This window comes from Anopheles ziemanni, chromosome 3, assembly GCF_943734765.1.
Source record: "Anopheles ziemanni chromosome 3, idAnoZiCoDA_A2_x.2, whole genome shotgun sequence".
Classification (NCBI taxonomy): Eukaryota; Metazoa; Arthropoda; class Insecta; order Diptera; family Culicidae; genus Anopheles; species Anopheles ziemanni.
In genome coordinates, this window is record NC_080706.1 from 35,703,505 (window position 1) to 35,719,861 (window position 16,357).

Consider the following 16,357-nt stretch of genomic DNA (forward strand, 5'->3'; position numbering starts at 1 on the left):
TTTTGTTTTGGATATAAATTTATATCGCTACCGAATTCTTTTTATATTTTGTTGCAAAATTTTAATTTGTTAATAATTTTGTTTTGTGATTTCCTTTTTGTAGGCTGATTTATTATTATAATTATTTTTTTTTTGTACAAACAACAATTTTCATATTCACTCATTCCCACTAACAAAATTTCCAGGTAGGGATACAGTTAAAATCAAGAGACAAACCCAGATAAACACAAAACAAAAGCTGATGAGTTAGAGGCAAAATCAAATACGTTCGAGACAAAAGTTGATGCACTATTTCAATTATGGGTGGGTTAGCGGTTAAAATAGGTGGTAACGACTGCATGCTTGACAGTAATCATGTCAAATCAAATATATCTATATGAATAAGTTCAATTTAAAATCTCCCGTTACAAATTGTACCAACATTTAACATTGTGTTCGGTTCAATAAATGTATTCTCATTTAATATTCTCTCAAATAAATCCGTAGCTCTCTTAAGCATTTTCATGACCTGGGCTACACATTTTAATCACTTTGAAGGGATTGTTTCAATGTTTGCTAGCGGTTTTAGCGTTCCCGAGGCATTCGTGTGTCTACTTGCCTGGTTTCATTTCTGCTGCTTCGTCGAGTGTATGGGTATATTCTTCCCTACGGCTAAGAATTTCCTGGTATTTCCCGGAAAATGAACGCTCTGCAGCAATTTAGACACTTGCTTTCTTGAGTCCAAGAACACAAACCAAGCCTTGTAGGCGGCGAACCTAAGATCCATACGCCCTTGGCGTCTCACGTCATAAGAAAGAACTTGACCTCCCGAACCGTAACGTCTTCTGCAGCGGACTTGTTGTCATCTTCAAAAGGAATTTTGAAGCGTAAAATAAATTGCCTTCAGTTTCAACGGATCTCCCGCTAGTAGTTTCCCGCTTAGCTCCTTCCGGGCAATGTTGCGTGGTACCCTTGATTCGCACAAGGTTTCTCATCATCAGCAGCAGCATCAGGACCCATGAAAACGCGGATCTGAGGGCCGGACTTTTTGCCCGAGGACGCCTTACGCCATGCTCGGCTGTCTTCGCGAATGGAAGCTTAAAAGCGCACACATATCATGCCCGTCTGGAATGTTTGCAGAATGCTTCCACCATCGAAACCGAATACCGAACGGACGTTCCTTTGCGAAGGGTACGTTGTTTCGTACATGCTCACACTCGCTCATCCTATCATGCCACCACCAACAACAATGCGTTGAATAAGTCGGTAGGAATTTTATTAGACATTTATCATAAAACTATAACGGATAACAAAAACGGTTCTAAGCATGGCCGCCGTCGTGTCGCGACTCGATGGTGCACGCTCTACCGAAGCGACCGAGTCATGGACGATACCGACCATAAACAGCACAACACTGGCCATCGGCGATGGTGCACATCATTTAACAGTGGCACAACAATGGCGCACGAGCAGGCGACAGATTGGTCGTAAACAAACGGCATCGTAAAAACAGTATCATTCACTTCGCCGTGTGGTTCACGCTGGTCCATCGACCTAGATGGATCGTGAACAGTCTCCCGGTACGATAAACACAATCACAAAGGTGCTGCGTGAAATGTTTAAATTTAAAAAAATGATACCCAAGAGTAGGTTCACAATTTTACCTTCTCGCAATGCTACTCGATAACCAGTTGTTTAAAATAAACAACAATCCCAAAAACTAACTCTTTCTTCGTCCTTCCAGGGAATCATGTTGGCCGTTAAATTAAACAGTAGAAAAACATCGCACCTTACTAAGCTATGTTTGCTCAATCTTCAAAACATCTTTGGGAAGTTGTGTACAAACTTAACAAAGCCACCCGTCGTGTTGATATCAATTCTACCCTAGCCGAAAGTGTCGGGTAGCTTTGAGAAGGATTTTCCTTGGTGCGATAAGTACGTTCGCTGGTATCTTTTTGAGTATTCATTTTTTTTGTGCGTTTCATTTTTTGTTTTTTTTTGCGCAAGAGGTTATTTCGTAAATGTTTGACGAGTAGAAAAACCTTCCGGTTTTAACAAACCTATTATAATGTGTACGAAAAACAAACACATACATAAACCATCGCAGCAAAGACACATCATTTCTGGTAGCGGAATGAAAAACAGGGGGAGGATATAAAACCAAAGCAATTGATCCCACCGAATCAACGACCATTAAGGCCAGAATAAAAGCCGGCCCACAGTTGTCTGCCTTAATCCATTTATGAATTTGATTTTCCCATATTGTTTTTTTTTTGTTACCCATCAGGATCACCAGTTTTTCCCTTCTTTATCGCCACAGCTTACCTCTAACAAATTCTCTCAATCCCAGCACATGTTTGAACCCATTCGGGTTGTTTGGTTTTCCGTTTTTTTTTCTTTTAGAGTTTTTGTTTTTTCCCCTCCAAGACGCTCATCACATCAGCAACAAACTGACCACTTTACCCAAAGCTCCCGGGTGGGATCCCTTTTCCACCACCGGTTCTCGCTTCCCCAACTTTTGAACGCTTCCTTTGCTGGCTTCTTTGATTTACAAAGCTCTCTTCCTTGTGCAACCTTCGCAACCGGATAATGGAAATAAGGCAAGCAAAAAAAAAGAAGGAACCGAAGTAAAATGTGAAAAGGTTTGAGGGAATGAAAATCAGTTGTTTTTATGTTGCAAGTTGGTTTTGTTTTTCTTTTTTGCAGGATGGGGCGTTTTTTCTTCTCTGGTGGAGTGTTTATCTTTTCAATTTAATTGCCATTGTATGTTGACTGTTGCGGGATAAAACGTGCCTTTATTTCGGTGCTGGGTGGACAGAACGCTGCGGTTCGGGATGGATCGGGAAGCGATGCCGGTGGCGATTATGAAATTTAAAACACATTTTGTTATTTTTTCCTGTTTTGAGAAACTCGTTTTTCTCAAAGCATTTTTTTTGATACATAAATTGTATTTCCATTTGTTTAAGCTGTTTGGCATTTCGCTCTGCTGGTAATGATCCTAAATTCAGTTCGATCCGTCCTGTCGAACCAGTAAACCTTTCTCGAAGCTGTAATTCTGCACGACAAATTTCCTCTCCGTGACACTGCTGCAACAGTGCAACTACGTAACAAAGTTATCAAACAATTCGATTGTGTCAATCATTGTTGCCGTACTAGTTTGGGCGGTGCACTGGAGAAGGAAAACTTGTGCTGCAGATTTTGCAAAATAGATAAAGAGCAAAAAAAAAGCGAACTTCAAAATAATAACACAGTGCAACGCACTGCACACTACTTTACAAGATGTAGTAAACTTTGTAACAACCCCGCTACCTTCCGGCCGGGGTCCGGGTCCCTTCTCCTCATTGTCGCTCGCTGGCTGACTCTTCGCGAGCGGGCAGGCGGAAAAGTGCATTACGAGAGTAAGTTTTGCAGCACAACAAGGAACGGGCAAATTTTCTTATCGGTTACGCTTTACCCTTTTCACCGTCACCGGCATTGCTCGGGCACACGCAGGGCGGGCATAAACAAGAGGGTAAACCCATATCGTCCCCGTCCCCCCGGGCCCTACCGCCACGTCATCGGGGAAGAAAATGTTGTAAATCTTACCGACATCAGTTTTACTGGCGCTGCTCCGGTGGGGAAATTCTGTTTAGCGCAACCGAACCGGGATGGCACCATCAAGCGATAAAGTCGTTGCGCCCCGTGGCAAGGGACAGCGACCGACCGACTGCTCGCTCCGGCGCATGGCGTAAGCACAAGTAAAGTTTAATAAAATGTTATCATTTTCCATTTATGCACCCTCCGTCAAGGCTGACCGGGCGCTGGGAGACACGCGACCATTGTGGCACCCCCCCTAGAAGGCGGAAGGCTGAATAACTTCCAGCGTCCGAATCGTGTTACGAGCATTCTTGAAATCGCATCAGTCAAACTCCGACCCGTCGGATGGATTATGATGGTTGGGCGGTGTGGAATTTTCCCGGTGCGCCGCAAGTGGAGCGAAAATTTCCCATCAAACATCAAAACGGTTCATACGCACCATGTGAGCTCACGATAATTCGGCTCAAGTTACTGGATAGCATTGTTGTGGAATTTGAGCCGCTTCGCTTCCGAACTAAGTTTTCCGAAATATGAGGTGGATCTTTTGTGTGTTGTTGGGCAAGTAATTCGACTAGATAAGGGGAGCGAGATTCGGTCAAAGAAAATGAACGTCCGATTGCAGAATTCTTGTTCAAAGTTCTTGGATACTTTTAGTACTAGTACTTGTATAAGATGAGTTTTTGATAAGATATACTTGTAAAATGCTCGCATCAAAATTGACATTAAATTTAATTTATTTGGGATTATTTGAAGTGCAAAGAATTTAAATTGTTGGGAACATTGAGACGGATTAATACATGTAATCCATCTCAAATCAGTTCAACTCCTTATTTTTGATGATTAAAATAGATTAATGAAATTTGACAAATGGCTCAAAACACATTGGAATTTAAACTTATCAAAAGTGACTCATAAGAACATCGGCCCACGAGGTTTGGACCATTTATTAAAGTATTCTAGTATTTTAACCTGAACTGTGGAGAAGGTGTTTCAAATTCTAAACAGACGTATATTTAGCAAAAATAATTCGCAGAGCTAAGAAGAAACATGTAAAACAAGAGATGAAAAAACTTATGTACATTTATAATAATCCCTCTCATCGTCGTGGGGGTAAATTATTCAACATGTTAAATTAAGTTTTCAATTGTATGCGCTAGTCTACACTTTTACCGATAACACATTTTAATAGCAATAAACTTTCGTTTTTCCAGCTTTAAGATAAGGCCTTTTTCAAGTTATTTAAATTATTATTTATTTATTTAAGTTATTTAACTTACCTCAATATAAGTGGGAGAGAATTTGATGTTCGAAGAATAAGACAAAACCCAGTTACCAGCATTTGAAACGAATTTCGACTTGCAGAATACATTTGTGGCCTCCTTTCGTCGAATAGTTTCTGATTGTTTCACATTGTTATCTCCACAGATGAAACTTGCCGTTCGGACGAGTTCACCTGTGCCAACGGGCGGTGCATCCAAAAGCGCTGGGTTTGCGATCGGGACGACGACTGCGGCGACGGCAGCGACGAAAACAACTGCCAGGCGATCACGTGCGATCCGCTGAAGCAGTTTGCCTGCAAGGATAACTACTGCATCACCAGCAAGTGGCGCTGCGACGGCGAGAACGACTGCCCGGATGGTTCCGACGAGCAGGTAAGTGGGGTTAGGGTTGTTGGCGAACGTTGCAGAAGACGGGGAGAACACGCTCATGTGAGGAAGCTGTACCATTTTGATATGCCCCATTTTGGAACTTTCCAGGGATGTACTAGCCCCCCTCCGCCTGCCTTCACCACCTGCCTGCCGCAGGAGTATCAGTGCAGCGATCGAATGACGTGCATCCGCCGGACCTGGATTTGCGACGGCGAGAAGGACTGCCCGGGGGGCGATGACGAGATGCCGCCGACCTGCCAGAACGTAACGTGCCGCTCGGACCAGTTCCAGTGTAAGAAGGACAAAAACTGCATCAATGGGCGTCTGTCCTGCAACGGCAAGAAAGACTGTGCCGACGGAAGCGATGAGGAGAACTGCAGCGGTGAGTGAGGTTTTCCTGGAAACCCCGGAAAGTTTTGCTGTCGACACATTCTCCGGTGTACCTTACACGCGCGCGTCAAACCGTTAACCAATGGTTTATTTGTTTTTTTTTTTTTTGCTTAAAATTTTGCAGCGAATACTCAAAACCTCAAGTGTGACGCCAAGACGGAGTTTAATTGCGGTGGAGGCATGTGCATACCACTGTCGAAGGTTTGCGACAAGAAGCCGGACTGCCCCGAGTTCCAGGACGAGCCCGTTGACAAGTGTGGCAAGAACGAGTGTCTCGAGGGTAACGGCGGATGTTCGCAGCTGTGCGTCGACACACCGGCTGGCTTCTACTGTGACTGCAAACCAGGGTAAGTGTCTGCAATGGGGGGAGGGGTGTTGAGAAACGAGAAGTTGGAGAAATATTCGTTATACCATTCGCCCTTCGTTTCCGCTTTCAGCTTCAAACTGTCCGACAACCGGACCTGTGTGGACATCGATGAATGCGAAGAGCCCGGCTCGTGCTCGCAGAGCTGCACCAACGAAATCGGCACGTTCAAGTGCGAGTGCCAGGATGGGTATCTGCGCGATCCTCGGGACCATACGCGCTGCAAGGCGACCGAGGGGCACGCCTCGCTGCTGTTCGCCCGCCGACACGACATCCGCAAGATTTCGCTCGACCACCGCGAGATGACGTCCATCGTGAACGACACCAAGTCGGCGACGGCGCTGGACTTTGTCTTCCGGACGGGCATGATCTACTGGAGCGACGTGTCCGAGAAGCGCATCTACAAGTGAGTGCGGAAAAACGGGATACTTTCGTCGTTTCGGTTCACTTACTTTCAATGAAAACGTTCCACCATTTATTTCGCGTCCACTATCCAGGGCACCGATTGATGAAGGGTCGGACAAAACGGTCGTCGTGAAGGACCAGCTGGTGACGTCAGACGGTTTGGCCGTGGACTGGATCTACAATCACATCTACTTTACCGACATCAAAAAATCCACCATCGAGCTGACGAACTTCGATGGTAACATGGGCAAAGTTTTGATCCAGGACGATCTGGAAATTCCACGCGCGATCGCACTCGATCCTATCGATGGGTAAGGCGTATTTTATTTAACAAGAAAATCATTGCGAGTAAATCGATAACGTTGTCATAAACCATCCCTTTTATACATCCCCGTACAGTTGGATGTACTGGACCGACTGGGGCACCAATCCGAGAATCGAACGAGCTGGTATGGACGGGACCCATCGGCAAGTGATTGTCAACTACGAAGTCAAGTGGCCCAACGGAATCACTCTTGATTTGGTCCGCAAACGAGTGTACTGGGTGAGTGGCTTTCCGTTCCAGGGACCAGGGACAGGAAGAAAAAATTACCTCTATTACAATGGTGTCATTACATGCCATTTACACGCTGTCTCTTCTCCTTCCTGTGCGGTCTCACCAGGTTGATGCCAAACTGAACGTCATTTCATCCTGCAACTACGACGGCTCCAAGCGATCGGTGATACTCTACTCGACCGACTACCTGCGCCATCCCTTCTCCATCACCACCTTCGAGGATTTCGTCTACTGGACCGACTGGGACAAGGAGGCCGTCTTCAAGGCAAACAAATTCACCGGCAAGGACATTGAGCCGGTGACAGCGATGCACATGGTAAGGCTGGGCTAGCACCAACGCATAAGCACCCTTAGCGCTTGGTGGCCCCACCAACTGCTAGCACCCGTTGGTCCGAATGTAATCTCTAATTCATTTGTAACACCGGTTCTTCCCGCTCGCTCGTCCTGGAAACCATCAGCTGCAGCATCCGATGACGATCCACGTGTACCACCCGTACCGGCAGCCGGATGGTGTGAACCACTGCCAGGCGGTGAACGGACACTGCTCGCACCTGTGCCTGCCTGCACCGCAAATCAACTCCAACAGCCCCAAAATCTCCTGTGCGTGTCCAACCGGGCTGAAGCTGATGAGCGACAGCTTAATGTGTGTGGAAGACGGTAAGTTGACTGACGTTTGTTACCACCCTGTTTGTTTGCTGGTTTGCACCGAAACACGAGTGAAGTGTCGTTTAGCCTGGGAAGGTCTACGGTGGTAGAATTGGAGATTTCCATTCACCGTCCGGCGGTCCACCCCGTAAGTTTTGTGGGTACTGGATGTACGTGCAAAGGGCCAACCGTAGGTTGAAAGAAAAAACTTATACTTACTCTCTCGACCCAACCTTTCTGTATGCTTCTCGCTTTCTCCCTCTCACTGTCTCTATCTGGATGACCCTTACTTTCCCCGTTCCAATGTGCCATCGCGCCCAATCGTGTCGACTGCAGCGTGTTTTATTTATTCATCACTCGAGTTGTTTGCTGTTTTATTGCGCTTTTTTGTGTATGTTCGTTTTTAATGAATTTTAAATGTTCCTCTTGCTCCACTTCTTGCCGTCATTCTTTGTCCTGGGCGCCAATGCAATAAAAGGCTCGCATGGGAAAGTGTGTGCGGCCCTTGCGTTGCCTGGCCAATAGCTGTTGTTGTGTTGCTCCGGAGTGATGTTGTTGTGCTTTTTGGTTCACTTTTGTTTCCCGGGACGTCTATTTATTTGTTGATTTATTTATGAGTTCATTTTATTTTGTACAGTAATGTTTATTTTTCTTTTCCCACTTTTTTACGTTGCATTTTTTTTTCTTTCATTTTTTTTCTTTCTCGGTTTTCCACCCTGTGCCCTGGGCCAACGTCACACACGCGCAAATCAACATTCGGTGCAATGTTTGCGCATTTATACCTCCGCGGGCTTTCCGTTGCTTTTTAAATCGTCCTATTGAATTGATGTGCGAACTCGGGCGGACGCGATAATCACATTCAACCACGTTTCGGTGCCACCGGGTGTGCGCTGGAAATTGTCGAAATTGGCACACAATCGTTAAAACAAACCCATTGGACTCCATTATTTGTCGTGGCTCGACAAACCGCCTCGCTGTGGGGGGGTGGCGTTTGTGGCCCTTTTTCCGCGCTTGTGGCCACTCCAGAAAAAAGTTCTACCGATCGGGCAAGCAGCGAAGACGGTGACGGCAGTGGCGGCACCAGCGTCGGTAGCAACGACGGTAGCAACAATGGTATGAATCGGAGTAGTGCCAACAAACACATCGAGCACCACTCGAGTAACATTTACGATAGCAATAAGGACATCATCGCTTCATCCACCAATGCATCCTTCCCTTCTTCCAATTCCTCATCATCATCATCTTCTATTTCTTCTCCGCCGTCAACGTTCCCTTCGTCGCAAGGCACCAAGCAAAACTGTGAGTATCGGTTCCAGTCGAATGCGTGCGTTCGTTTGTCAGCTGAACAGAAACTGGCAGCGACAAGCGCAGTTTTACTCGATAATAATGTCATTCTTCCCAAAGAGTAACGCAAAAGTGCATAACCCACTCACACGGGGTGCTTTCGTTTTGGAGAACGGGTAATGAATTAGCTATACAAGCAAACATGCTTGTAAAAAACCGGTGTCTGGTGCATTTAACACTGATTCAGCAGCACTGACGAAGATCAATAACACCTCATTGTGATAACTGGTTTTCTGGCAACCATCGGTACAGGTGTTAGTTTTCCCACGACAAAACATTCCCACAAACGTTCTCGAGCTACTACACAACTATCCCAGGGCTAACTATCCACCAATTGTGGAACTGTTCGGTAAATTAATTATTAGCAATCGAAAAATCGTGTTCGCATTGTAAACATGTTGCAACATTTACCTAAAACCAACTGTTTTAACACTTAGAAACATCGTTTTAAAACACAATCTCTTATTTTTAGAGCCTAAAATTAAAAAAAAAGATTTATCATGGTTCACATAATAATAAGGGATGTATACAAACCATCTTTCAGCCAGTTTGTGTAGGTTTGCAGATTTCGTTATTTAGTGAACACTTTTTAAGGAGTTCAAATACAAAAGTAAAGGTGAAAAGTAGAAGTTTTTTCTTAAGTACATTGCTATGCTGTTGTACGTTTCATGCTGCTCTATAGTTGCAAGTATGATTGTTCTTAGACAGATGTATATAAACTTCTTATCGGTTTTAGAAATTGAACAATAATATGTAGACATGGACCTCAAAAACATCGCAAAACCACATCATTGTTTTATCCTCTGATATAAAAATTATCAGAGAAATAATTACATCGAATCGTTAGAAATTACATCGGTGTAATTGAACACATTTTTAACTGAGATAACCAAAGATAATTTAATCTCGGTCGGTTTCAAACAGAATTGCACAAATCATTGATATCACTTTCAAATAAGAGTGTATTCAAGGTAAAACAAATGGCCAATCAAATTTTCAACCTTTTCTTTATGTAGTTGACTTAGTATGACCCAACGGTAGTCGCTCGGATGAAAGGATAAAGTGCACCTGTTAAGCAGGTAGCTAAACATTTGATCTTCAAGCTGCCCGAAACACTCGTTCCAAACTGCCACGCTCGTGGACACGCGCTTTATTCGCTACTTGATCAGCACATAGCGTTTGGTTCTTTTTATAGCTCTGCGCCCGAGTAACGGCCCCGGCACCTTTGAACGGAGAAACGAGCGGTTTCTGGAATCTTAATAGTAATTAATAACCCCTCGGTTTAGCCCACCCGCCTCCCACTTCCGCTATCTGGGTGCAATTTTCCAACGCTAATTTCCCTCCCGGGACTTGTTACAGATTACGGCGTACAAGCGCCCGCACCCATTCGCCTTCCTTAAGCCCTCGAGCTAGCCAAAGATTCATCTCCTGTGCACGGGACATGTCCGGGCGGGGCACTACCCGACCCGCTCTCCACCGACGCGGGGGCCACCGTCGTTGTGCCGAAAGGGCAAATAAAGTTGAGCACGGCTGTGTGTGCACATACCAACGTTCGAGAGCCGCACACCGCTTCATCGGCTAAGATCGCCGCGAACAAAGGCAGGGGAAGTGGCAGAAAATTGAATCATAATTCCCCCGGACCTCGGGGCGAAAGGGACGTGGAACATGCGAAAAATGTTGAACTTTACTTAATTGCTTCAGACGCTTCATCCCAAACTAGCGCTTCAGCGCCGGCAGAGGAGAAAACTAAGAAATGGCCGCCCGAAGCACGCGCACCCGTTCCGGGGGAGTTTTGAGGAGTCAGAACGAGCGAAAGCGGTCGAAGACGGCAGCACGGGCCAACTTTGACCATATCGTGTCGGCTAGGTTTGTGTCTCGCCTGAGTCGTGCTTGGTGGGAAACGAAGGCAGGTTCAACCTGCCCAAAAGTCACACGGTCCCCTCCGCCTCCCCTTTTTCCCCTCCACACTCAACCTGGCAGGGAATTGGTTTTCAAGCTTCGGTACTGAATGATTAATCATTCTTTCGCGGTGCGCTTTTTCGCTTGGGTAGAAGCGATTCATCGGGCTTACCGCTCGCTGAGGAATCGAGTAGAGTCAATTATGAAATTGTTTTATTAGTTTCCTGTTCCCTTTCCCGACGTGTGAACATCGAAAGTATTCGAGCAAATATTTGATCACAAAGGCAGTGCTGAACGGTCAGAAACGAATGAATGTTTCAATGCAAACCGATGGTAGAAAGTCATCAGCGTTTGGTGCACTTGCGGTCGATTAGCCAAAGCAAACAGCACATATTCCAGCCACATATGGCAGGAACAATAAATATATTTTCGATGCCCAACCGTGTGTGTGTGTGTGTGTGCCTGAGACCCGTCCAATTATCGCTGGTGCATACATCTGTAATCCCACCGGGGCTCAAGCATAACAACCGAACACAAATCGTTTGTGACAAACTGAAAACTGATCTCACTCGTTCCCCCGTTCCTGGCAATTCAATTTGTAAACCCGCCAGAATGTGGCACCCGATTCCATCATGTTTTTTTTATTTGTTGTTTTCAACAACTCGCTCGTTTACACATCAAAATGAGCTTTTAACGTCCTGGAAATGAGTGGTTTTTATTGCACCGCATTTCTTTTTTTTGTGTTTACCCATCCTTCCCCGAGGCAAACGAGCCGGGGAATGTAAATGTTTGAGCAAAACAATTTGATTTACCGCAGCGCGAGGCGTGTAGGATTGGTTTCGCATTATTCGGCAGGGAATGCGAATTATTCAATCGGGTTTTCGCATTTAGAGTGTCCACTTTACCCCTTTAATTACCACCGTACCGAACAATGGTGGTGTGCGGAATATAAATAGGCACTGTTCCACCCGCTGGTTCCGCAATACGAATGGTGGAAGCGGGGGGGGAAAAAGCCACCGCCTCACAAACACCAAACGGATCATAGAACGGATTGGAACGGGGCATCACAATTGCAAATCTCATCACCCATCGATGCGTTTGGCGCCGGGAGTCGTTATCGCTCGACCGCAGATGTGTTTCCGGAGGTTTGCCGTTAGTTAAATTATGTCAAACTGAAACCGGCCGAACCGCCCTGCCCTCTCCTTCCCTTGCTGACCGGACGTTTCCCATGAAAAAGTGGCATGTTTAAACGTTTGCTAAACACAAACCACATCCGTGAATTTCGTATCCTGCCCCTGAGGGAGAAGGGGATAACCGTACCAATTTGGTGGTAGGGAAATATTGGTGATTTATAGGAAATTCATCCGTGTGGGAAAGCCCTGCGGGGGAGAGAGAGTATAATTTATGTCACCTAGGCACGGCCTGACCTCTCCTCCAGGTTCTCCTCCACCGTGCCTTCCCAATGGAAATGGGACGTGATCGGACATATTGTATGCCTAATTATACGCGCTGCGACTTTCGCTGTGACGAAATTCGCCGCGTGAAGGTTCCGTGCGGCATGGAAGGCACGCGACACACCACGCCAACCGACGGACGGAGGGAGATTGGGTTGTTTGTTGAATTAACTTCCTGAACTGCAGTTTAATCCGCGATCCGGATCGGAGTCGCTCCCCACGCCCGAACCGTGTTTGCGAGCGGCTGGCAATCGGTGCATATAATTTGTGTCATTTATTGAACAGTTGAGTGGATCCGAACACTTGTCCCCGGTTCTTCTTCTCCCCGCTCTCGTTTCCGTGGAGCTTTTCGTTTCGCCTCATTGGCGACACCATTCGGCCGTAACCGTGTCCAACGCTCACGGTTCCGGTTCTCGGAGCAATTTGTGAATTATAGCGCTAAATTAACTTTATACGACAACTAGCACGGACACACACACACGAACCATCACCAGCCGTCCGGCTCCGGAATCCGGGGCCATGATTCTTTGGGAGAAGAAAATCCATTTCCGGTCGGCGTGATTTATCTGAAACGCCTACGGCCCACCGTTGGCTGGGCAACGTGTGTGTATGTCTGTGTGTAGGTTCCGTAAAAGTTTAGCTCATAAATAATTACCTTACCACGGGGTCATCTTTTCCCCGCCCCGGCCATCATCCGGGCTAATCGAACCCGCACCGGTCAACCCGTGCACGGTCCGGCTGGTTCGGTGGTAACTTTTGTCCGGTTTTGCAAACGCAAGCCGCCGGAAGCCGCTTTTTTATCTCTCTCTCTCTCGTCCTGAGGGTATCCCCGAGGAGCGAAAGGCAAGCGAATCAATTACTGTACCGGTTCTGTGGTGCGCCGTTGCACCGCCTCAAACCAGGCAAAAGAAAGCAAAGCTACCGAGGAGGTGCATTGCTGCCCGGTAGATCACACGCCAGAGGATTTTGTGTAGTAGCTCACGGGAAAATGGGACACTGCTCTCGAGCAAAAGCAAACATCAGCCATCGGGTACTCACTCGCAGATGGCCAGCTGTAAATGTGCACACACACTCGCCGTGCAGGAAAAGGAAACAGTCACGAACCGAACATAAATATCCTGATCCTGCTTTTTCATCCCTTTTACCCTCCGCACCACCGCCAACGTCATCATCATCATCATCATCGCTACCATCACGACCACCGCCAATGCACCAACCACCTTTACGTCCGCTTTACTGCCTTCGCTTGGATTGTCGCTGCCACCAAACAACCCGGTGCTTCACCTCCAACAAAAACCGCTTTCTCAACCTTCAACCGAACCGATTGTGTTCCGATCTTGGGCGGGCGGGCGGGTGGGTGTGTGGGGTGGATAAAACATTTTTCGAACCAAAAAAAAAACCCCACACCAAAAGGGCAATCGAGCATTTCCCTGCCCGGTCTCAGCCCACCCGGGCACGTCCCGTTCGCCACTAACATCACTAACAGCTTGCATCTGGCCGCCATCTGCACCAACCTCACGCGCACGGTGGCGATTATGGAAAGCTTGAAGTCGGCGCGCGGGCCGGCGCTCCGGGACCGGGGCGCCCTGCACCGCTCCTACATGCACCGGGTGGTGGACCGGAACACCAGTGCCGAGGTGCAGCCGGTCCGCTACTCGTACTGGGAGCAGCGCCGCCGGTTCAACCTGCTCGAGAACCTCTTCCCGAGGCCGCCGGCCGATGCCGACGAGCGGGCGAACGAGGAGGCCGCCGCCCACCACCGGGCACTGTACGATAACGAGCTGTCCGCCTCCATCCAGTATGTGAGGTGGATTTGCGAAAAGTTCCGAGGTAACTGTGTTTGTGGCGCGAGCGCCGAGGCCATTTTCCACCCCGCCCCGTTTTGGGCTGGGCTCGGGCCGCTCGTACTCGTGTGTAGCTACATCTTTTCGTCCAAATCCGTCCTGAAATGTCCAGAGTGTGTGTAGTTGTATCTACGTTCGTCCCTGATCGTCCGTTTTCTCTTTGTTTGTCGATGAAGATAAGCTTCTCAACTTCGCGTCCACGTCTGTGTTTGCCCTTTGACTTATGTAAGTGTCAATAATTCTCCTTTTTTTCTCCACTGAATACTTTGTTAAGCCTAAAACGGTCTGTAGTTCTTTCTGGAAAAGTTTCGTGGCTAATCTGTAGAAAGTGGAACCCTTAATAGGATAACGGGAAGGAAAGTACCCTCTGCCTTCTTTAAAGTTTGGCTCGCCAATTTATTGAAAACCTACGAGCTATAATCTTTTTTAAATTAGTTTCTAACATTATCTTCTTGCAAATTCTACATAAAAAGTAGAAAATAAGTTTTAATGGCTTCACCACTTGACTCGATCTGGTATTTCATTTCGATGGAAGCTGCGTAACAAGTTCTGGAATAATACACGTTCGCTTTGATATGGTCGACGAGGTTGGATTTGTTTGCGACTATTTACTTAGTCTTCTTAACAAGCGTGTGACTAGCGTCAAACAAAATGAAAATTTATGTCGTTTCTACCCTTTATTTTGTTTGCAGAAGGGGCAATAAATAAGGTTGGTCGTAAGATGGATTATTTATTCCAAAGAGTGAAATAAAAACTATGAGTTACTTTTGGCTGTCATAAATGGTCGATTTGGGCAATAGTTAATGAGCTACCAATATTATGCTAATCACAAGGCCCAAGAAAAGTAAGTTCAATTTTCTTACCCAACCCGAAATAAAGTGATTTAGGAAAAACGTGATAACGGGGAGGATAGATGTAACACCAACTAAGGCATGGTTTTGGAACTTTTTGATGAGTGAAAGATATGCTCACATATTTTAATATGGCCGTAGATTAATGTTATTAGCTTCAAGTAACCAACCATATGGTCTATAACCTTTTTGCCACCAGTTTTAGAGTCGAAAAATTAGCTGAAAAATAGGAAAAAGTATAAGTCTAGATTGTAATCTACATCAAATAGAACGGTAGTTCATTCCCGTTTCTTCAACGCTGGCCACTCTTTTGAGAGATACACTGTGTGGGCTGTCTTGGGCAGAAAAACTCGTAAACTATTCTCTAAACAACTACACAAGCACCCTCCACCATTTAATCCCCATTTCCGAATGTTTGTTCAAACGTCATATCTTGACTTTGACCAGCATCGCAGATGCTAAGCATCAACCGTAGGTGCGGCCAGTTAGTCATACGCGGACGTGTCGATCGGACACAGCTCGTTTGCTGTCAGCTCGTGCGTTCGAACATCTTAGCTTTCCGGTCGTATCGGTGTGAACAACCAGGCGCCTCCATGGACGCGCCAAATTGAACACCATCTATTTTTAGCTTCCGAGTTCCCGCCCCCCGACGGAGCAGATCGTTTGATGGTGGTTTAATTTATTTGCGTTTTGTTTGATTTCTGTCCTTGAACTGCTTGTCGGCTCACGAATCGGAACCGCAAAAACACACACACACACGAGCATCGATAGTGTGGCAGCGTCATGCGTCTCACAAACATTACCTGGATTATGCTGAGACACACGCACGACCGAAAAGGTACTTGGATTAATTGCTACCACCGAAAAGTGCACGCATGTAAACATTAATTATTCACGGCTGCCGACTGCACTCAACTGCAACCGGCCGGCGGACGGTCACTTCGGCGTCGATTGTTGTTGACCAACCCGTGCATCCGTCATACTCGATTCGTTCCATTCAATATCACCGTGCGACGCGTTTATTAGCTCTGTAATGTTCGAGCGTTTCTTTTTTTCCTTTTGCAAATACCATTAATGTGTGATTGCGTTTTTGCGTGCCTTGTAAAAATCATCGACAAGTTGATTTTCCGACCTGCTCTCCGCGTCGACCGCGGAACCCTATGTAAGTGTGTGTGTGTGTGTGTACGTGTGACTCTCCGTTGGGTAATAAGCCGTTCATTACCACTCCCTTTTAATCGATTACGAGGGCACGCATGCACGCAATACGTGAGTGAGGTGTTTCCGGTTCACTGTGCGTGTATGTGTGTGTGTGTGTTTGTGGCAAAAGGGCTAAGGGATGAAAAGCTTCCCGGCGGGTCACTTTTTTGTCATATCGGAGTCGGTTAAAAACCCCGTTTCGGG

The 16,357-nt window shown here is 46.4% G+C and overlaps 1 protein-coding gene across 1 annotated transcript in view; it reads left to right on the forward strand.

Annotated features, from left to right (window-relative positions):
• LOC131286300 (low-density lipoprotein receptor) overlaps positions 1-16,357 on the forward strand; it is a 204,544-nt gene that overhangs the window by 169,855 nt on the left and 18,332 nt on the right. Inside the window, exons 5-14 of the mRNA XM_058315234.1 lie at positions 4,981-5,207; positions 5,313-5,586; positions 5,719-5,941; positions 6,032-6,364; positions 6,456-6,674; positions 6,763-6,907; positions 7,026-7,235; positions 7,378-7,576; positions 8,591-8,863; positions 13,675-14,091. Coding sequence (XP_058171217.1) covers positions 4,981-5,207; positions 5,313-5,586; positions 5,719-5,941; positions 6,032-6,364; positions 6,456-6,674; positions 6,763-6,907; positions 7,026-7,235; positions 7,378-7,576; positions 8,591-8,863; positions 13,675-14,091 — 2,520 coding nt within the window. The remainder of the gene's footprint in view (positions 1-4,980; positions 5,208-5,312; positions 5,587-5,718; positions 5,942-6,031; positions 6,365-6,455; positions 6,675-6,762; positions 6,908-7,025; positions 7,236-7,377; positions 7,577-8,590; positions 8,864-13,674; positions 14,092-16,357) is intronic.